Source organism: Egretta garzetta, unplaced genomic scaffold (genome assembly GCF_000687185.1).
Source record: "Egretta garzetta isolate BGI_Z169 unplaced genomic scaffold, ASM68718v1 scaffold425, whole genome shotgun sequence".
Lineage (NCBI taxonomy): Eukaryota > Metazoa > Chordata > Aves > Pelecaniformes > Ardeidae > Egretta > Egretta garzetta.
The window spans coordinates 1,396,822-1,422,709 of NW_009259796.1; the positions used below are offsets into that span (position 1 = coordinate 1,396,822).

The window sequence follows — 25,888 nt, forward strand, 5'->3', positions numbered from 1 at the left end:
TGCTCTGTGTGGAGTTCTCTCAAATATCAACTATGTTAAAGCACCAATCACTTCCTACCTCTTCTGGATCCAGTGTAATATTATTATCTTTCCACTCAGTTCTTTTGTCTTCCCTACAACCCCTTCCTTTCCAGATACAAAACTATAATTCCCTTAAATAAGTGAAACTATTTTTTTTCTAATGGACTTCTTTACCTGCTTTCCTGTGTAGCCCAAAGAGTGTTTTTTAATGCTTCTCTCTTAAAAACGGAGATGCCAAAACGCCCTGTAAATTTTAAGAGCCAGAAAGTAATGAAGAAAGCTTTTTTGCCCCCATTATTCTGCACTGTGCAATATGTATGTATGCTAAAGGCATACTGATGTTATAACTACAATTAGGAGGGGCAAGGGATTGGGGGTGGTAGTGTGGCAAAACCAAACACTGCATTGTTTATTTCCCATTTTGATTTTCAAAATAGGTAATAGAATTAGCTGAAATGAAAAATAGTAATTTTAGCTTTTTCCTTACAGGTTTGATCTTACTATTCTATCTGGTATTTTATGGCTTCCTAGCAGCACTCTTCACATTCACAATGTGGGTTATGCTTCAGACACTGAGCAGTGATATACCAAAATATCGTGACCGGATTTCTAGTCCAGGTAACAGTGTATTTATTTTTTTATAAGCCTCTGGTTTAACAGCTATGTTTCACCTGAGAGTTTGTTTGAAGTATGAACTACCTATGGGAAGCTCTGATTATTATTTGATTACTTACAGGTTTCAAAGGTAAAACTTGGTGTGAGGCAAGTCATATATGTTTATAGCATAAATTCAGTCAGTCAGTAGCTTTTTGTGTGTATGTGCTAGCTTTTGCTGTTTTTTCTCTTAAGTTCTTTTTCAGTTGAATTTGTCATGTATGTAGACCGCAGTTTTGCCTGCACATCCACACAACATGCTGTTGTAGAAGTCAGCTTATCATTTAATCAAATTGCTTTAAGGGTGCTATAAACCAGTTCTCTTGGATCAGATGGAAGGCCACCTGTGATTAGTATTTGATACTTTGAGGAACGTACAGGAAGGCTGTACTTGAGGGTGATCTGTTCAAGAGCATGTAAGAACTATGATATGAAGGCGTTTCCAGAGTGTTCATTATGGTATTAGCTTTCAATTGACATGGAATGTCTGTGGATTCCAGAGGTTGTTGACCTATTATGCAGGGATCCACTCAAGAGAGAGGGTCCTGTTTTATGATGAATCTAAGTCCACGTAACATGTAGCTGCCACTAAAAGCAGTGTCTTGCTTCTGGGAACTGCTGCTTCCTTTGTGTATATGCCCATTCAGTCCCACTGTTGGCTGGTTCAAGGAACTCTATGTGACAGATAAAAAAAATCCTGCACAAATAAAAATGAATAAAACAGTGGTTGTCTTTTTAATTTTTTTCTTTTTAATTTTTTTTTAAGATTCATTTAAATATATCGCAAAAATCTGACATTATAGGCTGTATTTTTGTGTACCTTCATATTGGAAAAAAAAAAGTATTTTCTCTCTGAAAGATTGAAAAGATGCTTCTGCATACTTTAACTACACCAAAGAGATTAATGTTTTCTTGTTACTGTTTCTGGAGAACGTGGATTTGATTTGTATAAGCAATTTAAATGATTGGGCCACCTGAAAATTTGATATCTCAAATTTTATAACTACTTGGCTTATAGACCAAATTTATGTTTAAAACACAACAAAACTAAATGGTTATGCAATATTAATATTTTGGTGAAAGTTAGACAAAATTAATTTTTAAAATACTTTTTCCTTTTTTTGAACTCCAAACTCTTAAAATAACCAGCATCTTGCAGCTGCATCAACACTTAAGATGAAACAGTAATCTTTGTGTGAGGAAGTTGCAGTTGGGCCACAATGATACATATCTCTGGATTCTGAATGGAATTTGTTTTGATGTAGTGTTCAGGCCTTCTCTAACAAGTGTCCTCTACTTATAAGGGATTCTTGAGGATTTGTGCTGTTTTTTTCAAGTGGAGAATGGGCTAAATGGGCTAAATGCTAGAAAGAATAATAATAATTAAAAAAAAAAAAGAGTAAAGAAAAAAGAAGGTGGCTTTGTTGACCATTTCTCCCAATTTCCTTTGTGGTAGTCAGACCCTTGGTAGTGGATGGAGCTGTGGGTATCTGTGACTTAATACTGGACTTTTTGTTCTCGTGCCTCTTGCAGTTCAGGGTATTAACTTTTCTTTGTTTTGAAATAATTCATAAGGGATGTTTGCTTAAAAAAGTACATATACCACAATTAGTTTTTAATTTAAGAATTCCTATAACATTTCTGAATTAATTTTTTTATTAATGATGTCTTTAATTGCTCATTTATAAAAGTTAATAAAATTGCTTATTTCTGTTTTATTGTTTCTCTTTAACTCTGTCATTTTTCACTTGCAGTGAAACATGTCATGTTCCTGGCTGTAAAACTTTAAATTATAAAAAAAATTCTACACACAAAACCTGGATGGTGTAGGTCAAAGGTTTTACTCTTGTGTTAAGCATAATTGGGAATCTCACAGTTGATTTATTTTATAATTGATATTTGACTTGCATTGTACACTGGAATGTAATACTATCAATCAAATTCAGGTGATTTAAAAACCTTTTTTTTTAAATCCCTCTTGGAATTGTAGGATAATGTAATCTCTATGACATGTGATCCTATGTTGGGGTTGCTAATTCTGTTCCTCTGGAAGAGCCCAAATTCTGCATCTCTCATAGTCTATGCATCAGTCCTTCAAATAGCTTTTTCTGTAGAATTTACACTATAGTATCTAGGCAGACTGTGATCCACTGGAATGGGGGCAGTTCCTTTCTCTTTGGATGTTTTTGAAGTTCCCCTGAAGCAATAAATCTCTTCAAATTATTGTTTCATTCATTGATGACTAGTTCAGTTACTTTCTCATATTCACTTTGCAAAACAGTATCTAATACCTTCACTTACAGTATAATTCTATAGGTAATACAATCTCTTCTCCCCCAAACCCCTTCAGTGTGTAAAACCCCTTCAGTGATTTTTCAGCCCTGTTACTAATTATTTTGTATTTTGTTGAATCCTAGTTTAGTGTGGAGGCCAGAAGATGACTGTAATTGTGCAAAGTAATTTCTAGTCAAAAGTGGTATTTGTAGTTTTGTCAGTCATTAAGGCATTTAGTTGTGGCTTGCCTGGAAATAATTTAACTGTGGCTAATGCAGAAAGGGAATTTTATGATTTATTGGAAATCGTACAAAAAAGGTAGAGTAAAAAAGCATTAAATTATATTTTTTTTTTTTTTTTTTTTTTTAGAATCTGAAATAAGTTTGTCTGTGATAAATTTCTAGTATATACCTTTACTATTTCCCAATTTAAAGTATTTGTAATAATTTCTGCCTTGTGGATGAGAGGCTTGGTCATTTCTATAGGTGAATCCTTAATAGACCTGGGCTGCTTAATTGCACTTTCTATATGCTTTCCAAAAGCTTACTGTGATTGATTAACTACAGTAATGTATTAACAGTCCAACATTAAGACAACTTATCTGACTTTATCTTCCCACTGTAGTCTTATCTTCTGTCGTGGTTTAGCCCCAGCTGGCAAACAAGCACCACACAACTGCTCACTCCCCCTCCCCGGCTGGTGGGATGGGGGAGAGAATCTGAAGAGCAAAAGTAAGAAAACCCATGGTTTGAGATAAGAACAGTTTAATAATTGAGATAAAATAGTAATTAAAAAAAATTGTAATGAAAAGGAAAACAATGAGAGAGAGAGAGAGGAACAAACCCCAGGAAAAACAAGTAATGTAACCGCTAACCACCCACTGACCGATGCCCAGCCTGTCCCTGAGCAGCGATCGCTAGCCCCTTGCCAACTCCCCCCAGTTTCTATACTGAGCATGATGTCATATGGTCTGGAATAGCCCTTTGGTAAGGTGGGGTCAGCTGTGCCCCCTCCCAGCCTCTAGTGCCCCTGGCAGAGCAGGGGAAGCTGAAAAGTCCTTGACCAGTGTAAGCACTGCTCAGCAACAACTAAACCATCAGAGTGTTAATAACATTCTTCTCATCCCAAATCCAAAGCACAGCATTATGCTGGCTGCTAGGAAGAAAATCAACTCTATCCCAGCTGAAACCAGGACAATTCTTAAATGTTTATTTTATATAAAGGAGGCCTGATTTTATTTTTTAGTTTTTAGCTTTGGAAGATGAGTTTTGTTTTCTCTCTTAAATTTTATTAATTTGGGAATCTAGTTTTAATTGGTTTTGCCAGAGGATATGAAACTACATGGCATCTCAAGCTGATACTATTAGTTGCAGCTGTAATTGCAGCTTCTTCCCTTATACCAAATTTTGCATGGATAAAACCATTTTAATATTTTAACTTGGAAGAAAACTAATCTGATAAATAAAACAGTTGGGTTTTTTTTTTGTCTTTTGTGGAACGCAATGTCAGTTCTCAGCTATACTTGAAGAGACAGATGCATGGACACTCATCTGTTAATCAAAACTGCAGCATTTTTATCCATTCTAATTACTTGTATTAAATAAGAGTTACCTTAAGGTAGTGTGACTAAAACAATTGATCATACACCCTTTTTTGAACAGATCTAATCTCCTCTGCAATATCTGGTGGTGTAGTCCTATGACATCTGCTGCTGAAGCTGTGATGAATGGCAGTAGCATTAGGTATCCGTGTTAGTGACAACTCCTGATGGTACAGGGCTGTATGTATTAGCAGAGCGTGTGCCTTTTGCTTTCACCTGCTACAAAAAAATTCCTAAGATTTAACTCTGTACCTTTCTTTTCCCATATCCTGAGAAGAAGGACAGTTCACCTCTATCAAGGGCCCAAACTCCATGTCATGTCTGCCTTTTTTATCCTTCAACGCAAAGCTGGACTTCAGCATTCAGTAATCTGTGTCCTTGTTTCTCCTGCTGGTCCTGGTTCCCTGGCTGTAGATCGCTCCTGTTCCAATACCCTCAGCCAGCAGCTGAATGAAGCCAGCCGTAGGCCCCTGCTGCAGGGGAACCCTGACTGCTGCAGCGTCCAGAGCTAGCAGCCTGGGAGGCAGATTGAGAGCATTTGTAGTTACTGCAGCCTGACCAAGGCGTACCTCTTCAAGTGACAACATGTGCAGGGGTGTGATAAAGCTGCTTGTATTCCCCGTGAGACAGATGACAGCTAAACTTTCTGTTTGCAGGGAAGGAGGAAAGGACTAACAATTAACTTGGCTTGTCTGTTTTGATAGGGAAATTTTTCAAACCATCTTTATGCATTATAAAGTTTTTAAAAATACTTTGTTTCTTGTGGGTTTCTATGAGATTAATACAATCATAGCTTCGCTCTGTATTGCCTAAAGCTTTGAAGCATAGCTTCAACTGGAGGCTTTCTGGGTGTGGTTTTGGATATTTTTTCAATTATTTTTTGAGTTTAATTTGCTGAATATGGGAAGTGGGAAGTGAATCGGTAAAATTCTTTGAAAGTGATTAAATTGTTGATTTTGCTACTCATAATCAGTTGGGTTTGCATTGTGAATTGCAGTTATACATTGGATTGAATTTAAGTTTTAATTTATGCAATGTTGATTTTGATAACTGACTTCAAACACAAACTACCTTCCAGTACTGTGGAATTAGGGGTAACATTGATGTTTTTTTACAGATAGGTATTTTCCAATTTATGGATATGATTTTTTAGTAGCTTAGAGTGGCGTAGGGAAGAAAAGTTGTTTAGTTCTTTACTTGCACTTTTTCTTTTTAAGGACTTATGATTTCACCAAAGCCAGACACTGCATTGGAATTTTACTTTAACAAGAGTGATGCCCAGTCATACGCAGAATATGTTTCTACACTTAGAAAATTTCTTGAATGTAAGTAAGTTACAACTGCCCAAGTAATTCAGGCGTATTAATGTTTCCTTTTTTGCTTGTAGTTACCAATTGCTAATGAAAACTGATGCAAGTTCAGGCTTACTCTAGACATGTGTGGTGTTAAAGTATATACTTTACAGAAAAAGGTAAGTATCAACACCTATATTGGACAGGGGGCCTGAGCATGAGGAATAATGGAGTACATCATGGAGAGTTTTGGGTCCTAATCCAGTGTTTTGGTGACATGGTTGTTTAATTTCTACATCTTGTAGTATTTACATACATCAAAAGAATTCAGTGTAAAATTACATAGGTCATGTATTTGGAGGCAAAGTTTATCAAGACTTAACTGATAAGTCTTCATCTGAATGGCTTGGTAACTGAGTGAGAATTCTTTAGTCTTAAGAACTTGAGTGTTTGCCTGTTTAAAAATGAGGCACACAAAAATTAAATTGATAGCAATTTATTCATTTTCACCCTGATACACAGTATTTATGGGCAGAAATATTAAAACATTGAATTAGAACATGGAGAAAAGGTAACATAGGACAAGACTGAAGGATGGCAAAATCACTAGTTTAAGTCATACATTATTTCATATATGTGCCTGTATGTACACTGAATCTAGGAATAAATCAGTTTAAAATACTAGGAAGTTTAACACCTGAAAAGTTGTAAGTCAGAATTGAGGAGGTGCTGTAAAATCTCACCTGTGTGCATGAGTTGCTTTGTTAGCTACACAAGCTATACTTGAATCTATCTGGATTTGTAGTTTTCGTGCCTACTAAAACCTTCTATGAGTAGGCTTTTCTTTCAGAGCTCTGCCAGGGTTTGCTGGGAGGAGTGCTGCATATCATGATTACCTGCCTCTCCTGCAGTTCAGTGGGTTTCAGACTCTCACATTGAGGATGAACTTTCCCTTTCTCCATTCTACTTTGTTTATGCTTAGCTGGGGGCTGGGTGTAAAGGAGGGGAGCAAAACCACAAAATCTGTTAAGTGTGAATAGATGAATCTTTGTGACAATGTGATCTGTGTACTTGTGAAACACAAGAAAGTGAGAAACAACTTGGGGTGTTAGCCTAACATCAGTTATACTACCTGATGTAAATGTAGAGGCAATTTAATGTTAGTCATTGAAATACTTGAAGTTTTCCTGCTTGTTTATAAAAGAAACATGTGCAAAGGGAAAAATGGTTTAGTTTCCAGTAAAACTTGATTGTGTATATATTAATGTATTATTAGCTTAGATTACATAATGAGCTTAGAATTAGTTTCTGTACAGAAATTTATGGAGTTGTGATTATTGGTATGATGAAAAAAGCAGGACAGCATTATATATTTTGTAATACTCTTTCTGTTCTTCCATATAAGTACAGTGCTGCTTCTTGACAGGCTTTGAAAAAGTGTTTAAGATGGATGTAATAGACATAGTGCTCTGAAAATAGTCCTGTGAGAAAACTCCTAGACAAGTAACAGCTAAAAATTAGATATTTATATAGGCTTCTGCAGTTTTTAGCTGCTTGTATGCTTTATACCATTGATTTACAAGCTATTTCTGTTTCATAGCCTATGATGATTCAAAGCAATCCCAAAACATAAACTGTACACCAGGAAGGATTTTTGATCAGAATGATGTTGCTGTTAAAAAGGCCTGTCGATTCAACCTCTCTGAGCTTGGACAATGCTCTGGAAAGGAAGATAAGACCTTTGGCTATTCTAAAGGAACTCCCTGCGTGCTTGTGAAAATGAACAGAGTAAGTGCCTGCTTCTTTTTTAATTCTTAGTGTAAGTGCTTCCAACTACCACTGTATGAAAAATGACTGTAGAAAAGGAGTGAAATACATGTTCAGTTTGCTTCTCAAGATGTTTGCACTTCTGGAATAGTGTAATTTACTGAAACATCTAGCAATTCATGTGTTTCAGAGAGTAGAATGAAGTGAGCATTTTGAGCATTCTAATACTTAATAAGTATTGGCTTTGATTGCTTGCATCGAGATATCCAAAACCTCTGTTTTGAGGAGTACAGTGCTCTTTGGTTTTGCTTACTGTTCTGTGTAACAGATTCTAAACCACTGTGCAGGTGAAGTGTGTTTTACGTCATATCTGTGTTATAGAAATGTAATTAGAATGTAATGCATTCTGTACCTCCTAAACTACATAAGGTGATGAAAACTTTACTGAGTGAGTAAGTATGTGGCTTTTCAGTGGTGTTATGCATTACTTGAATTGCTAACTGGTTTGAGCCACTAGTGTTACATGCTGAATGTAAAATAAGAAAATAGTCCTTTCTGTGGCCACTGTAACTATTTGAGCTTTATCTTAACAATACTTTAAATCTTAGTCCTAGTCTGAAATTGTGCTTCATCTAAAAATGACACTAGATAGATTTGCTGATTGCATGAACTGTCATTAAGTGGGGGAAAAGTTCAAATTCAGTCTGTAAAACTGGAAAGGGGAATGAAGTCTGTGAATACTTTAATGTTCTCTCTTTTAGATAATTGGATTAAAGCCTGAAGGAGAACCACGTATATACTGTACATCTAAGGTCAGTTCTGAATGTAAGAAATAAGTGTGTAGTTAATTTTCCTTGTGATTAGGATGAAAAGTGAAGTAATATACTGTGTCAGAACGTTTATATGTTCTTACTGTATGTCTAGTTTAGTTTTAGTGTCTTTAATTTCTTCAATGTACTTATAAAAATACTTTTTTGTTGTTTTTCATCTTTAGATATATTTGAGCTGTCTGACTTTGCTTTAGAGTCGAGAAAATGCATACATGTTATTTGTGGTCATGTTTGTTTATTTATTGTGAGTTTTGTTTTGTTTCCCCATTTCATAACCTATATTTTTATTTTTTCTCCATGCTGCAAGTGCACCTTAGACAATTTTATAAATGATGGGTAAGACACAGTGTGGAAACTAATGTTACTGTTCAAGTAGAAGTTGCCTTCAAATTAAGTATAAACTACTTACAATATATGGCTAATCTATGCATATTTGTTGTCTACCAGTGGATTTACACAGAATGTTTTATGGGAACTGTAATTATTACTTTGACTTCTGCATATTTTTCCTAGACTGCTTGGGGAGCAGTGAAAGCCTTAATAAGTTAGTAGCTTGAGCAAGGGATGGAGTCATGGCTTTTAGCTTGAGGTGACTGATAAAAATTTCAGCAATTAATGAAACAAATACTGTAAGTGTTCCTGCCTTCATCCTAGGTACCTCTGGTAGGCATAAATTTTAATACGTGATTTTTGTGGTGTCTTTGAAAGTTTTGATCTCCCCATGACAGTGTTGCAAGTAAAGGTGATTCCTTCTCTTATTCAAGACTGATTTCTTTGTGTCCGTTATTAAAAATTTTTGTTCTGTTAGAGGAATTACTTTTACTAGTAGTCTTTCTTCTTTGACTTCTCTAGTTTATCATTTTTCATAATATGGTATCCCAAACTGGACAGAAGTTTGCCTCTAGCTGAGGTATTGTTAATGACAGAATTTTTCTCTCTGTCATCACATTGGAAGTAATAATGTCTCAAAGTGAATTTGCTGTTTGTAATACGTTCAGTCTTTATTTTAATCATTTTACTACTTAGATCAGTCTTTTGGTTATTTCCCAGTCTGTAATTGTATATGTATTTTCTTGAAGTTCAGACCTTTGAATTTCATGTTGCTGTTTTTGACCCCCCCCGTAGTATTTCATGATAATTTTAATGGGATCAGGTTCTCCAAAGTTAGGGCTTGGTGCCATCAATGAATGAACTTCCTTTTACATCTTGCAAGTTCATATTGAAAACACTAATAGGGTCCAGGACAGACATCCTCATTTCCACCTGAAATGCCTTGTGGGGTGTTGAGAACTTATGTTCAAGTGATTTATAAAATATTGATGGTAATCCTATTTTGATGTTTGTATTTCTTCAGCTTTCTCATGTGGATGCTCTATGAGCAATGGGTAAAAGCTATACTAAGCAGATCACAGACAATGCTTTTTCTTATCCTCTTAGCTGATTTCACTAGCAAAATAGTAAGTTTGATAACAGCTTGGTTATCATGGTGGGATTTTTTTGCTTTTTTTTTTTTTTACCCTTTGAGATACTTACAAATAAATTGTATGTTATGGTACTTATTTTCTTACATCCTCTTGCTTTAAGTATGAAGTACTGCTTAGTATCTATTTAGTTATCCATTATCCATCATATCCAGTTAGAACTTCTCTGATCTACACAAGTGTGGTGTTTTTAAATTTTAAGCTTATTAATCTTACTAGTTCTTTAGTGACTACCAGGGAAAATACTTGTCAGGCTTTGCCACTTTGAATGCATTTATTTTATCTTTAATTAGCGTGTTCTCGCCCTAGCTCATCATGATTTACCTGCTTAGGAAAGCTTAAGTGTTGGTTACAAATCATCCTTCTCTGTAGACAGGAAAGAAGCAGCATCAATGCATCAAGCATTTTCTCCTTTTGTCTATGCTTCATTTTTACAGAACATCTTCTTTCTCTTATGCCCCTTGCTTACTGAAACCCTTACTTTAAAGGATTGTGCTGCTCTTTACATCAGCGTATGAGGCCTTGTTTCCAATTCCATTTTTATTTCTTTGACTCTTTAGCATGTGAGTGCTGTGTAATGTTGTCTTCCTTTTCTGTAGTGGATAAGGTGAATGCTTACCTGGAAATAGTATCTTGTGGCTCTTCTGGATCTTGTTGATGCAAGGATGTGAATTGTGGCTCTCTTGTATGCACACTGGAAAGGTGGAGAAGGATAGCCAATGGGCTTTTGTGCATTTTGCAGATGAATTTATAATCACATTGCATCTGCCACTGTATTTGAATGTTCCTTAAATAGTGGCTCATAACAGAAGTTGAAGTGTGATGGTCATTTGTGCTTCTCTTATTCAGGGTGTTTACCTAGTCTTTAAGTAACTGATATGTTCTGTTGCAGTGTTTTGGGGTTTTTTTCCTTCTGTGTTGCTGTCAGCAAATGTGGATTAAAAGAACTTAGGGTGTACTGTGAAATTTAATCCAGGTGACACACATTTCTGAATATAACCCCCATGCTGGATATTAGCTTCATATAGAATATATGAGCATATTTGTGCAGTTCATAGCACAAATGCAACTTACTAGTGATTTTAAATTTTATATCGGAAATCTTTAACATCAGAGTGACAAAGACAGATTTTGCTTAAAAGGTGATTTAATTGAGCAGAGTGAAAACCCTACTGTCATGTTCTCTTAGTTATAAAGCAGACTTTTTTTTTTGAACCTGTAGATTTCCTGTTACCAATTTTTCTTTCCCTTTCATCTGTGTTTTTAAATATTTCTTGTTCTTTACAGTTAGTTTTACATATATTGAGAGCAGTCTGGAGAAGTGTCTGCCGGGGCTTAACACAGGCTGACTTTTAAATGGGGGGAAAAAAATCTTTTTTTTTTTTTTTTTTTTTTTTTTTAATTAAGAGGACAAGTCTCTCAAATACAAAATAAGGTTAATAGCTTCTGTATGCACATCCTGCATACATTATGTTCTTCAAGCATTCTTCTGTGAGGTGATTTTTCTTTCTTCTCCCTGCGCTTTTCCTATGCAATTTTTTTAAAATGCTTAATAAACGTATATTGAAGAATGGCAATAATTTAGACTGCAAAGGAACAAGAATGTGGCCATATCCTAATAACTTATTGTATGTTCTTTTGAGGACCGAGGAGAAGGCATTCTTCTGTGCTGTGGTTTATTCTTTACTATTTTTTGATCTTTGTGTTCCTCTTTTGCTTAGTTTCTATTACTGCAGTTGTCTTCTGAACTTTGTAGTGTATCTTTTTAAAATTGCAGCTTGTTGCATATAGAAAAAACAATGGAAGTTACTAATGCATTTTGAACTTGTGAATTACACTGAACAAGCAGTGATGTTCTGAAGATAACATTTAACATTTTGGGGAGGTGATTTTAGTGGCATTTTCGTTTAGCATGGTAATATGTTTACTTTATTCTACAGTCACATTAGATGTGGGCATTTCCTAGTGGCTTGAACTTGTGGCGGTTTGACAACCTGACAGGACACATAATCCTGAGAAATATTTTACATAGGGAGATATGGCTGTGTATCGCTATAGATAGCCTGTGTCTGGGACAGCTCAATCATATATACATATTTTGTGTATCTTGCAGATTGGGTGACTCCTTAGAAATTAGGCAGCAACTTTGTAGATAGCTGCTTTTCATTACAGTATTTGGGATGATAAGGGAAGTCTAGCAATAAGGTATGCATATGTATATTGTTCCTCTAAGACTGTGATGACACTCAAAAATTCTAGTACCATCACTTTTTTAAACTTGGATTTCCTTTTAGGTACCCTGTATTCCAAGGCTAGCTAACAAATGTTAGGAATAGTACACCATTGCAAGAAGGGGGCTATAGTTCTTTGTGAAGGGTTGTATTGTTACAAATTTGAGAGGCTTAAAAACCTGGCTTTAAACAGAAATTCATCTTTAACTTAAATACGGATGTGCTCTTGCTTCACCAAAATATACAGGCTTGCTTGTGGATACTTGGGATTTCAGCACTTACATGGGGGTTTTTTGTTGTTGTTAAGTTATTCATTGCAATGAATATCCTCTTCCCCCCTTCCCCTTTTCTTTGACTTGTAAGGGAAATATGAAGGCAAGCTGTCTTGACTTGATTACTAATTTAAATGCTACTGTTAATAATCCTTACTGTAGCAGATGTGTGCAGCATGTAACTGATTGCCAAAAAAAAATCTATTTTAGAAATTATTCTAAGAGTTTGTAGCTCAGTTGCCTTTTTTTTTTAGGGCTCTCGCATTTCATCATTGGGTTATAATTCTAATTTTGTGTTCATTTTTATGCAAGCAGATGTTAACTTTTAATTTTGTTGCTATCTTCAATCACAGGAAGCAGACATGGTTGAGATAAATTATTTTCCTCCTGAAGGCTTGATTGACTTAATGTACTTTCCATACTATGGGAAAAGCTTGCATGTAAGTATGCCTTAATGATAGTCTTAATTTTGTAAATGTTTTGTTTCTGTTTACATTTACAATTACTAACACCAGATTGATTCTGAAGTTTGAACTTTGTAATGAGGTACTTATAAGGAATATTACATATGCAGAAATTTCACAGTGCCTGATGTACTTTAGCAGACATAAGGAAATAAACTGGGCATTGTCCTAATGAAGAAGAGGAGGTATACCAGCAGTATTAAGGGCAGGTGCTGCTTTTTGGACACTGATGTCTTTTGGAATCTTTTTGAATGCAGGGAAAGGCAGGAAAAGTAAACGGGTTTTTCAGATTACAATACAGTTTCTAATAGTTAATCCTTGGGGTTTATGTATAGGATATTAAGTTTATAATTCATGATGGTATTGTTGGTTATATTTCTTTGTGGCTCTCCGGTCAGTTTTTCTATTTGCTCTGTTTTATGAAGAAGCACTTCAAAGACTTTGTTCTTCTTTGCTTGCTCCATCTGTCCTCGTTGTATTCTGACATAAGTTATATTTATCTAACTGAAGAACACTTACATTTTAAAAAACCCCAAAGCTCACTACTTTATGGACATTGAATATGTAGAGTTAAAACTCCAATTTCTTTTCAAACTTGGATTTAGTTATTTTTTTCTTTTCTTGCATCAACTTGTGATAACTACATACAGAAAATCCATACCATCTATCAAATATAAAATTATATTGCCTCTTATTGACCAAGTTATTTAGTCTGATAAACATCTTCACTGTTCACCATTGAAGATAAAAGTACTTTTTAAATGTAAATTTATTAGATCTGTAGTACACCTCAGTGGGTGTTTGTAATTTCCCCAAAGTGATTTTTGTACTAAAGTGTTCTTTTTATCAGTTATTTTTCCAGTGTACTCACTCTATACTTACTTGCAGTGGTTCACATAATCTTTTTTTATGCTCATATGGCTTTTTACTAATGAGGAAGGAGTTTGTATTTCTTAAACATTTGCTTTCACATTACTTATGGGAAGTTCTGTTTTCCATTTTGTTGCCAGACTTTTTGAGTTCGTAAACCATGCATTTTCTTAGACATACATGGTTAGAGAAAGACTGTCAACCTGTGCTTCCAACAGGCAGTCAGTACATACTCTATCCCCTTCTTGGAATGAAAAGAATAGAGAAAGAGAGCACTGCTTTCCTAAGAAACAGAAAATGCAGCATCAGTAGATCTTGCAATGTCAGGAGGTAGTTTGTACCAAAGGCAGGATGAACAACTTTCCTGACAAAATTCTTGCCTTGCTGCTATACTGATGGAAAAGGAAAGATTATGAAAGGAGAGTAATGAAGAAAGACAAAACTCAATGCTCTTCCTTTCTTGACTTAGGTGATAAAGAAAAAGCTGCCTTTTAAAATTAATTTTAATTTTTTTGGTTTGGTTTTTGGCTTGGTGGGGGTTATTTTTAGGTTTTGATTCACTGTTCTTTCATGTTCACTTTGCCATGTGGGATAGGGACTATGGTTTGAGGGATTTCTTGCTTATGTGAGGCTCAATTCTTATAACAGTATATTGTGAAAAAGAAGAAGCAGTGAGAAGAGTTGTGAGAGGTTGAGGTATTTGACTAGGTCTCAAGAGACTGGATTGATTTCTTGGCTATACAACAGAATTTTTATATTATATCAGTGTGGAATTGTTGAATTACTTTATTCTGTAAAGGAGTTAAGAGGATTCAACTAATCTTGCTGCTCTTTTGCTAAGGTAGGAGCCATAAAAATACTATTATCTACGGTTTCGTGGTCCAGAATGGTTATTTGCCTTTTGTTGCTCAGCACAGTGAGCCCAACATCCCTTGGGAATGTTACCTTTTTAAGATGATCTATACACCTTAACGAGAATGCTGGTTCTCTTCCCTCCCCCCAAATTTTATATTGAGTAAAAGTCCATTCTGGTATCATCTGTCTTCAAGACACAGAAGTTTGTGTACCTATTTGAAAAATCTTGGCAATGAGAAGACTTCTCTGAGGAAACACAGGAATTTTATTTCTGATTTTTAGAAAACTCATTGAGTGCCTCAGGTGTGGTATCACCCTTACAACCAGAGAATTTTGAGAGTGCCTTGCCTCGCTACATTTCCCTTTCCCAGTTTGAAATTTATAGGAGCACAGGAAAATTTCTGATCTAGTAAAATCAGCATTCAAGGAAAGCAGTTATTTCAATCTACTTCTTACTAGTCCTTCACATTAAAGATTTTAGCTAGCACATCAGCTTCCATGCCATCATTCTTTGTAAATGAGACTTTGAGTATTCTGTAGTGCTTTCTTTGGTAGAGAAGTAGAGAAGATAGCCTAAAAATAACAGAAGTGTATTAAAGAGTCTCTTAAGTTAATGAGGAAAAAAACCCTTAATGCAGAATTTTGTTCAACTAAAATTTAAGGCTTATACTTGTATAATACTGTAGTGTCATATATAGGCCACTGACTTATATGAATTTTTACCAAGAAAACAAATAATTTTGCTTAATCAGCAGTCAGCAGTATTGACCTAAAAATATAAGGTATGGAAATACTTTATGAATATTGGATGAAATGCTGCTTTAATGGTGTATAATAAATAAGCTCTTATTTAATTCATAGGCACTTTACAAGAGAATTCAGGTTGTCCTCGTTGAATCAGACTTGAGAAATAATATTGGGTTGACAAAAAAAAAAAGAATTCTGCATTCATTCTTAAATTTTAATTCTTATTATAGGGAATGGAGTCAAGAATTATAATTGTTCCACCAAATATGATTGATCCAGGATACTGTCAGAATGTTCAAGGAAAGGTTTCTGTGTAAAGCTATTAAACAGATAACACATTTTAGAATGGATTGTTGCTGAACATGTAAATGGGATAGTCTGGAAGGGAAGCTAGTGTACTCGTATTTGTTGAATTATGCTTTTGGCAAAAAACACCTAAAAGCGTGCTAGAAAATTTTTGTTCTATAGCAGGTTAAAAAAAAACCCAAAAAAACAAAACCCAAAACAAACAGAAGAGACAATGGAATGGATATGAAGGAAGACTATAATTTCAGAGGCTGTTTCAAGTAGAGGCTTCTAGAAAAATTGGACTCAATATAATAGAAAGGGGTAAAGTCATATGCCTCTTGAAGATAATGTCTGCGACTTAAATTATGTTGAATGTATTAGTTAAGAAATAGTATGAAGTATGTATACCTCACTATTGAACTTGGAAAAAAGTCTTACCTGAGCCAGATTGGGCTTTGAAAAGTTGGGTTCCTAATAAGCTTTTTTCTTAACTGTTCTGATGGATTAAATGTTAATTTAAATGCTAACTTACTCTGGTATCTCAAATATTTTCCCCATCTTTCTGTTTACTAGGCTCACTATTTACAGCCTCTAGTGGCTGTTCAACTAGCAATTAACTCCAACAGTACCAAAGAAGAAATAGCAATTGAGTGTAAGATCCTGGGCTCACCTAATTTAAAAAATGAAGATGACCGTGACAAGTTTCTGGGACGAATTGCCTTCAAAGTTCAGATGACTGAATAGCAGGAGTAAAAAATTCTCCACAAAGTAAACAATGTGTTGTCTGTTTTGTATCAGCTGGACATGCCATTCTAGGATATAAGACCACCTTGGAGAATGTTAAGGGTGGTTTATGGCGTTCAGGGTAGCGTAATAATATGCTTCCAAATTGTATGTTTAAAATCCCTCAAAATAAATGCCTATCCTGCTTCTGCCTGCCCCATTGGAACAGTGTACAGACTATAGTTATGTTATAGGGACCTGTAAATAGCTGTTTTCAGACACATAATAATGGTGACCTTTGTCCTGTTCTAAAATGTGGTTTTATCCCCCAAGTGAGTGTCTCACGCTTAATGTGCTGTGCTATGTAAATATTGTATTGATTTAACACTGGTTTAACTGTCATATCTCAATGCTGACACGGTTATAGGGATAAATAATAAATGGTACCTGATTGACATAGTGATTTTTTTTGTAAGAGTAAACACCTCCAGCATAAATTGTGTGTATGGGAGTGGGTGGGCGGATGGATGGCTGTGTGGAGATGCCTTAAACTGTAGTCTGGGTGGCATGGGAGAATTGAAATGGATTTTAAGAGTTGGTATGGATTTCTGAAAGTAAGTGCTCAACTAGTACTTCCTTGTGCTTGTCACTGTGCAAGTATTGTGTACATGTAATACTTGGTATAGAGATTGGTATTCTAGCTGAGGAATTGACTCTTTCTTCGTGTTGTTAATTGCTTGCAATATGTGGAGCACAAATAAAATCTATACAATATTCTAAAACTTGTTAGTTAAGAAATGTCAATATACAACAGTTTCAATTGTTTAGCATCCTGGTAACAGTTGTACAACAGAGCTGCTTGAAAAAACGGCCTCGCTATTGTGGGAATAGGCTTTCATTTTCCAATTAAAAAATTTCCTGAAGAACCTCTGTTTAAAAAAAAAAGAGACAGAAAAGGATTGTCTTGATTAAACATTCCTGTTTAATTTATATACTCTTGTTTTGTTGCATCATTTTGACATGCTACGTGTCTTCGCCTGCGCTTTCATCTTGGATTTTCTGTGTATTTCCTCATTATCCATTTAGAAAATTGGTGTAGTCAACTACTTTTATAGAAATATCCTATTGGCTTGGAGCGGATTACTTGCAGTTTAACTTAAATATTTTTATTAGCCCAGTTGCTAAAATTACTACAAATAGACTGGTTTGTGACAGCTCCTCACATTGAACCAACTTGACCCATTATACTGGGTTATAACTTCTGCAGTTGTGCTGATGTGGGACTTATATTACTCCTTCCCAGGGTTTTTGTTTGGTTTGGTCTTGTTTTTTATGAGCACATGGTCCACATTCTGATGTCTTCTCAATATTAAAGACCACAGCAAATCAGCATTTGTGTAAATACCTGTACGTTCTGCTATGTAGGTCTAAATTTGTTATGTAACATGCTTTTGTGCCTAATTTTTATAGTGGTTTTTAATATTCTATTTAAACAAATTAAATTAAAGATTACTAAAATTCAAGATTCAGTCTTAATGCCCTGCTTTGAAAATGTTTGAGGCCAGTCTAAGCCACATTAGTGCAAAACGTTTTTAACACCTGTGCAAGCTTACACCAGTGCACAGTTGGAGGAAGCTGCTCTTAATGGGACTTGAACAGTGTCTTGAACCTCATTAAAAATAGATTCATGTTGATCTGATACCATTCAGCATGCTTTTTTGTTGCCTACAAAAGAAAAAATGTTGTTCCTACAATATGCAATGGGTACTTTTGTAATAATAGCATGCATTAATACTGAATAAGAATGTTCTTTCAAAATGTTCCGTTGCTAATGTTTTAAATCATGCACTTTTAGAGCTGGGATACCTGGGTTCTTGAAGATATGACTCATTGCTTCTTTGTATATTATTAATACTGCCTGAAAGTATTTTAATAGTCATGAGGGAACCTAAAGTGTAGATGTTCTATCTGAAAATGAAAGGACTTAATGTAAAAAAAAAAAATTCACATTTGTGTTCACTTAGGAATAGTAAGAAGTTCTGGAGAAACACTCAGTTTTCAAGTGAGCTGATTTTTGCAACAATTTATCTTTCGACTTACCTATATAGACAAAGCATGAAATGGCAACTCTTCACCAGCACTTTTCAGACAGGTAGAACTCAATAAACTCCTGTTCTCCCTAGAATTTGTAGAGGTGTTTTATTTATTTATTTATTTATTTAATCACACAAGGTTTATCACTTGGGGGGAGGGGGAGAAAGAAAAAATTTCTGAAAGGGTTCAGCTATCAAAATTAGCCTGTAAAATGTATGTAGGTAAAGAGTGTTAAAACTATTTAATTAAACTGAACTATTTCCCCATTTTTATTTCTGTGTTTTAAGAATCATTTGAAAGTTACAGTAAAGATTCCTTGGACTTAATTTTAAATTATGATTAAAGATTTAAATTTATTACCTTGTTACCAGAAACCTGGAATGTTTAACTTTTATACGCTAAATACTTATTTGTCTTATTGGGTAACTTCTAGTACCTTCGAGTGTGGAACAAGGACTCTTAAACATTGTGAAATGGCCAGTTGTTGCAGGTGCTGTTTCCTACCCGCATGAAAACCTACTTATGTCCAATTCAGTTGAGGTGCTGCCTTCTCTCTGCTATGCCCCATTCCCAGTCCCCCTGCTACCCTGCCCATGAACACACCCGCACGCCAGGGTTCAAGGGGAAGCTGAAAAGAAGATTGTTAAGAGACAAAATTAGGGGAAGGTTTTATTCATGTTGATCATGCAGTAGATAAGATGATCCCTTGGGGACAAATGACATTTAGCACTGACCTGCAATTACTTCCTGCTGTCGATGCTGCTGCTTCTAGGACACTGGTGATGAAAATAAATACACTCTTTAGAAATGTCTTCTTCAGTAGCTCCCAAACAGTAGAGAGAAAAAAAAAATCTGGATGCAAATGAAGAGTAGAAGGAAGAGTTGTAGACTAAGGGAGTTGTAAATCAGTATAGAGACAAAGACAAGCATTGGGGGGGTGTCGGGTTTGGGGTTTTTTAATCCCCTGCACCCTGCCTCTCTCTTGGTAGGAGACTCAGAAAGGAAAAATGCATTTCTCTGCAACAAGCCCTGCTGACTGATTACCTACAAAGTTTTAAATGCAGTGTTGTTGTGAACCTGGCACTGAACCTGGATTTCTCTGTTTCATGATTTTTTTTCTACCTCTCTGTGAAGCTTATTCATCATAACTTTTGGATTATATGAGGCAAATAAAGCTTGAAGCTGAACATGAAGTTTTGCATACTTAAACATTCAGAGAGTACACACTTTGGTGGTCTTAAAAAATGAGATGGGTCTCCTCTGATGGAGAAAAAAGTCTTAATTGTATAATTGTCCTGGTTTCAGCTGGCTTAAACCACGACAATAATTCAAGGCTTAACTGAGAAATGCTAGATTTAGATACTAAGAGTATGTGTGCAGCTCTGAATATAGATTTCCAAACCTCAGAATGCTTGAAGCTTCAATCTTAAGTTTCTCTTTTTGCAGTTATTCAGAGCTTTGACTTCCCTGCTAGTGAAACACTCATCTTCTTGCTAGTTAGGCACTTTGTTAAAACATGTCAGCATTCATGCTAAATCTACTGTCAAATTACTGAATCCTTTTAATGAATTTATGTTAATATGTTTCTAGTTAGTATACCTTAAAACTAAGCACTTTTCTCTCTTACAGAAGAAATCATTCTGGTAATACCATTTACCATGACAAAATCTTTTATTTAGACAGATGTTTTTTTTTTTTTAGCACAACTGTGTTCAGAACCAACTTTTCAGTTTTGCCCATAGGCCAGATCTAGTTCTGTACCTGTTGAGAGTAGAAGAAACTTCACCTACAACAGGCAAAACTACAAGCTGTTGTAAACTTGGAAATGGTCTGGGGCCATTGTGCTTTCTACTCATGCCATACACTGAGGGAATATAGTTATTTAGTTCACCCCACCCTCTACATCAATACTGAGTTATTTTTCTGGTTTGGTATTTATTTTTTTATTTTAGGTAAGAATAAAGAATACATGGGGGGTTTCCTTCCAGTTTACTTTTAAAGAATATCCCTTCTGCATTGGAAGCTTTACTTGTGTTAGCTATGCTGGGGGGAAAAATATTTGAAGCAACTTTCAACCTCAGCTGTTTTACATCATGAATCTTTGTCCTGATGCTTCTTTGGTTACAGGTGTTGGGCTATGCACCAAAAATGTGACTCCTCTTTTACCTTAGAAATTACCTGACTATGAAGTCACTGTTGCTGTAGACAAAGGTTCCATCAGAGGCTTGATTTTACAGTAGTCTTAGTTGCCCTTCACTTAAAATACAGAGAGTAACTGTCATTGTCTTGTTAGAAGAAGCATTTTAATTCAAAAGACAAGAGTGAGTTTCTCTATGGGATACTTTCCACAGTTTTTCTTCCTGTCAAAATGGGAGGGAAGAAAATCAGAAAAAAACTAAGCTGAAAATTCAGATTATTGCAGTTTGAAGTATGTTCATTTGGTGACTGTGATTCTTAACATCAGTGCAACATCAGGGTTATCAGAAGCTTGCATGTCACTGTGTAGTCTGTTTGGATCAAATAGCTCTAATAATTCATGACTAAAAGTAAGACTTTTTTTTTGTCTCTTTAAATCTCAGGCAAGCACCTAAAGAAGCCAATAAAGGAAATGTCAGAGTTCTGTTCACTAGCATGTACTTAAATCTTTTTGTGTGATGCAGCTCTGAACAGTGAGTATTGCATGTAGCTGTGGAAGCAGTGCCTCATTTTGATTGTGCATTACCTGAAATGAATTGCTAAGAGTTTAATCTGGATTTGGCAACAATTCCTTAAAAGGGCTGATAGGTATCAATGCATTTGAAACAAAAAATGTAACCCCATATTTTATTTTAGAAAGTATACTTAGCTGTGTATGTTACATACTAGAGAGGTTTATAATATTTTGAATTTGCTTTACAGTTGCATGGAATAAAAATGTGTCCTTCCAGTACCCAAATACTATGTGACTTGTGAGCATGTTAATGCTCTTCCTATTTTTCTGACACGAGAGCCCCTACAGTGATAACTCCTCCAGGGTTTATTGCCCCTAACAAGGTCTATGTTAAACCTGCTGTGGCTGTAGATTCTAACTTCAGAAACTGCCACTTCAGTCCTAATTACAAATGGGACAAGTGCACTTAATTAACACTTTAATGGCTGTTACTTAGTACCAAGTTGTCTGAACATTTTACACGTTCTTTGGAAAGAAAAGCATAATGTATTAGAGCTTGGGTGAGTTTTAGTGTAAGGAATGGTTTTTGGTTAACTCCTGACTTCTTTTGCCTTTTCAGTTTAGGGAGAGGTTAGCATAGAATTAGCACAGCATCTGTAATTCTGCAAGTTCCTCTCTAAATTTGTTTGGGTTTAGAAACTTTTTAATTTAAATAGTACTTAAAAGTGGTAGTAAATTTCAGCCCAATTGGTTTAAATGTTAGTTTAAAACAAATCCACAGATGAGGCTACAAATCTTAATCTACTCTTAAGAAAAGTTGCACGAGTGGCTCTGCTTTCTTTTGAGGTGGCAAGTATAGTAGCAGGTCATTATTTTGTCCTCTTGTTCCCCTACTAAATCTGTAAGCAAACTGTTCAATAATTCATCCACTTAAGGGCAACTATAGCCACAGGTGTAGTTAGGAGCTTTCTGAGACTTTTCCCCTGGTCCCCCACCCTCAGCATTTCAAGTGCCTAAAGCCCAGCGTAGTGAGCTAATGAAGTACAGAGAAGTTTAGCTGCTAAAGAAAGTGAAATGGGATTCTTGATCTGATTCTTGACTTTGTAAGAAAACAAGACAAAATAAACCCACCTCTGAAAAAGTAAAGCTAAATTCAGATAAATTTCTCCAGGTGGTTGGGAGTGTCTTAGTTACTTCACTTGAAGTTTTACATACATGTCTTTTCAGTGGATGGTGCATGGATACACCTTGCATGCTGAGAGCAAGTACTATCTCCCAAGGCCAGCTACACAGCTTGAACTGGAGGAGTTTGCGCTCATGTTGATGAGACTTGCAGTTACAAGCAGCGCAGTCTCATCTCCAGGCTTACAACCCTTGTGCTGTGGGAGAGAAAGGAAGCTGTGTGGCAGGAGGATGTAAGTTTTGAAAGAGGGGAAATGTTCCTATAGGTAGTTCCCTCAGTCTGTATTGATGCTTGTGGATTGAGGAGACTTTTCCTGAAGGTAGCACAATAGCTGTTAAGAAAAGGAGGATGTAACGCAGACTGGTTGGGAACTTGGGGGGTATCAGGCACAGGACAGGGAAGGTTTGTAATGCTTCTGTGGATTGTGTAGTAACTTCCTTGTTGGGTGTAAGGAAACCTCTTGAAGCTGTTAAGAGATTGTTGGGAAGGTCTGAAGTGAATTATATGCAAACTGACAGTACTATGGATAGGAGAAAAAGGTAAAATATAATCTGTTGGTTTGGGGTTTTTTTAGCTATACAATCAAATATTAGCCCCTTTAGTAGCCTTTTCATGTAATGTACCACATAGTTCAGAAAATTATATAAAAAAAAAGATATTAAATTTAGGAAAACTAGGGACAACTTACAGGACAAAAGAAATATATTTTCCCAGTGTAAATTCCAGCTAGAACAGAACAGATCTAGACTTCTATCACTTAAACAGTTTTCAAATGAAAGATGAAGGGAAGCTGATAGGCATAGAAGGGTCTGCACTGAGGTTCAAGGTGATGCATTAATCTAAAGTCTGAAACACCTTTTAATTGTATTAATTATCTTAAAGGATACAAAACCAGAACACAGTGAAGAACAACCTTCATTACATAGAACCACTTTAATGTGACAGAGAAGTAATTAACCCCAAATGCAGAATATACCAAAATGCTTGTAGTTTTAAGGGTTTACCTGTAGTAGTAATATCCTTACTTAAAGCTGAGGCATTTCAGAAAAACAGTAGAAGAAAGATCATTAGGGACGCTGTAGTAGTAAGGTACAAATTATACTAGAATGGCAGGGCAAGAGTGATAACATTGTACTAAAGAAACAAGGTAAAATAGCTGTCAGTGAAGAATACTGGATGTTGCTTGGACTTAATTATTTTGTCTGCATGGGAAAAGTGTTATAGGGTTAAACTAGCAATCAGTTATCAAGTACATGAGATTTTAATGTCAAAAATCATATCTATATTTCTATAGATTTTTAACATGAGAGCACATTATTTCATTAATGCAGGATATAGAATAGCCAAGGAAGATACAGGAGGCAGTCAACCACTAGGTCAGAACAGGGAAGTTGTTCTGAGCACTGACACAGAATACTGGTATAAAAGCACTGGTATAAAAGTCAGATGATGATGGATATTGTGTTTGGTTCAGCCATGCTTAAAACTTTCCTGATGTCTTACTAACAGAACTGGGGGAGGACAAAAAAAACTGCTTTCTAGGATTGTTCTGGGGGAAAAAAACCCAAAACACTCTGTAGATCTTGAACTTTAACATAGTTTGCCATGACAAGTGTCTGTGGGCCTGTTCAAATAACTGGTCAGACACTTTAATTGGATTATAAATTTGAAACATACACGCTGTAGAATGACTGTATGAGTCCTGTTTCTCATGTGGGAGAAGGAAGATGAAGCAACGGTGATCCCAATTTTTTCTTCCTACTTCCCTTCCTGTTCAAAGATTAGTTCTGATTAATAGTGGGAATACTTCTATTTGCTATCTTTCCTTTAGTAGCTGTGTTTAGCTCCCCAGCTGTTCACATTTGGTAGTGGAATAGATAATAGAAGAGTATCAAAGATCCTCTTTGATAAGACCTTAGTTCCTCAAAGACCGTCCGTTTGTTGCTAGAGTAAGAAAGATGGCTAGAAGACGACAGCTTTCTTCTCCAACATAGTTGTCTGGTGGGACAAAGGAAAGGATCTATGTATCACTAACCCTATACTGTTTCATCATAACACGCATGAGCTCCACTGTTCTTCAGGGAATGCAGCCTAGAAAGGTTGAGAAACACACTGACCTGTGTGCTCTATGTAACAGCTTACTGATTTTTGACCATTTGATCTTTTTGAAGTAATGCATACAGTCTACAGCTGAAAATAATAGGCATGATGATTGATCTGGATGCTCCTAATGGTTTGACAAATACCTTGAAAATTGAAGTCTGTTTCCCTTTGTCACCTGTATTTTAGTGGGTCAGTGTATTTGTCTAAAGACTTGCTTCCTGCCGCAGCATAACAGTCAAGCAGAAAGCTGCTGCAGTGGATCTCGTGTTTCTGAGTGCCCCAATGCGCTAAAGTAGGTCAAAAATTGCATAAGATGCCATTACTGGAAACTGCTGTAGGCTGACCTGCATATAAAAGCTCAGCAGTGCAAGTAGCAAATGCACTCTGACAAACAGAAATGCAGCCATGACTTAAAACATGACAAGAGAGCTCTCTGAAATCTCCCTAGGACATGGATGGCTGTTGAAATCATGAGATGTCTTTGCCCCTTGAGTTCACGTTGCTGCTATCTGCTGAGCCAGAGTCACCCGCCTGGCTTGTCAGAGGTTTCACGTTGTTCTTGTCTGCAGGGAGTTCAGGCAGAAGGCTCCTTAACTCTTTCTGGATCACAAAAGATGTATTCTGTATTTTCCTGATTACCAACCTCCTCTTAAGAATAAACTTACATAGTACAGTGAAAATTATGTAAAGTTAAGAATCTATTAATAGTTTTTCTACTGACTGAACAGTTGCTGGTGATTAGTAATGACCAATGGGAGTTTGTGGAGATAAGTGCAGAAGTCTTTGCAGTTTCTGCATGCAGGAGCAGCCACTGATGTTCAGTTTCACACTAATGTGCCCTGTGGAGCACCGAGCAGAGTACAGTGCTTGTGTTTTCCCTCTTTTGAAGCACTGTTTCATAGCTTCAGCGCAGAAGGGGAATACGTGCCTAGGTATCCAATTTATGTAGTCTTTTACCTTGTTTACAGTTACAAAAAGGTGTAAATGGAGAAGGAAAAACATAATTCTGGAAATACGTAGTGTCACCTTGAAAAGTTTATCAGTGTGCATTCTTTTTCTGCTATGTGTGCATCCTACACCCATGAAACCAGCCTCACTTCGTTAGCAGTATAGAATCATAGAATGTTTTGGGTTGGAAGGGACCCCTAGAGGTCATCTAGTCCAACCCCCCTGCAGTGAGCAGGGACACTGCTAACTAGATCAGGTTGCTCAGAGCCCCGTCCAACCTGGTCTTGAATGTTTCCAGGGATGGGGCCTCCACTACCTCTCTAGGCAACCCATTCCAGTGTTTCACTACCCTCATTGTAAAGAATTTCTTCCTTATATCCAGTCTAAACCTACCCTGCTTGAGTTTGAAACCATTACCCCTTGCCCTGTCACAGCTGTCCCTACTAAAAAGATTTTCCCCATCTTTCCTATAAGCCCCCTTTAGGTACTGAAAGGCCGCCATCGGGTCTCCCCGCAGCCTTCTCTTCTCCAGGCTGAACAA

At 36.1% G+C, this 25,888-nt stretch overlaps 2 protein-coding genes across 6 annotated transcripts in view; one reads left to right on the forward strand and one right to left on the reverse strand.

Annotated features, from left to right (window-relative positions):
* The first annotated feature begins 490 nt into the window (after positions 1-490).
* Positions 491-17,314, forward strand: ATP1B3 (ATPase Na+/K+ transporting subunit beta 3). Of its 2 annotated transcripts, none has more exons than XM_009639747.2 (6): positions 491-639; positions 5,767-5,874; positions 7,442-7,629; positions 8,370-8,420; positions 12,776-12,862; positions 16,220-17,314. In XM_009639747.2, exons 1-6 carry the CDS (start codon positions 573-575, stop codon positions 16,388-16,390), a joined length of 672 nt encoding a protein of 223 aa, XP_009638042.1. In that variant the 5' UTR covers positions 491-572; the 3' UTR covers positions 16,391-17,314. The 2 variants fall into 2 exon arrangements, with proteins under 2 accessions (XP_009638042.1, XP_035751168.1); XM_035895275.1 differs by lacking the exon at positions 491-639 and adding an exon at positions 4,176-4,691.
* The window catches only part of TFDP2 (transcription factor Dp-2), a 65,958-nt gene continuing 55,610 nt past the window's right edge, over positions 15,541-25,888 (reverse strand). For all 4 annotated transcript variants that reach the window (XM_009639749.2, XM_009639748.2, XM_035895274.1 and 1 more), the window contains one exon: positions 15,541-15,553. The gene's annotated coding sequence lies outside the window, so the exon portion shown is untranslated. The remainder of the gene's footprint in view (positions 15,554-25,888) is intronic.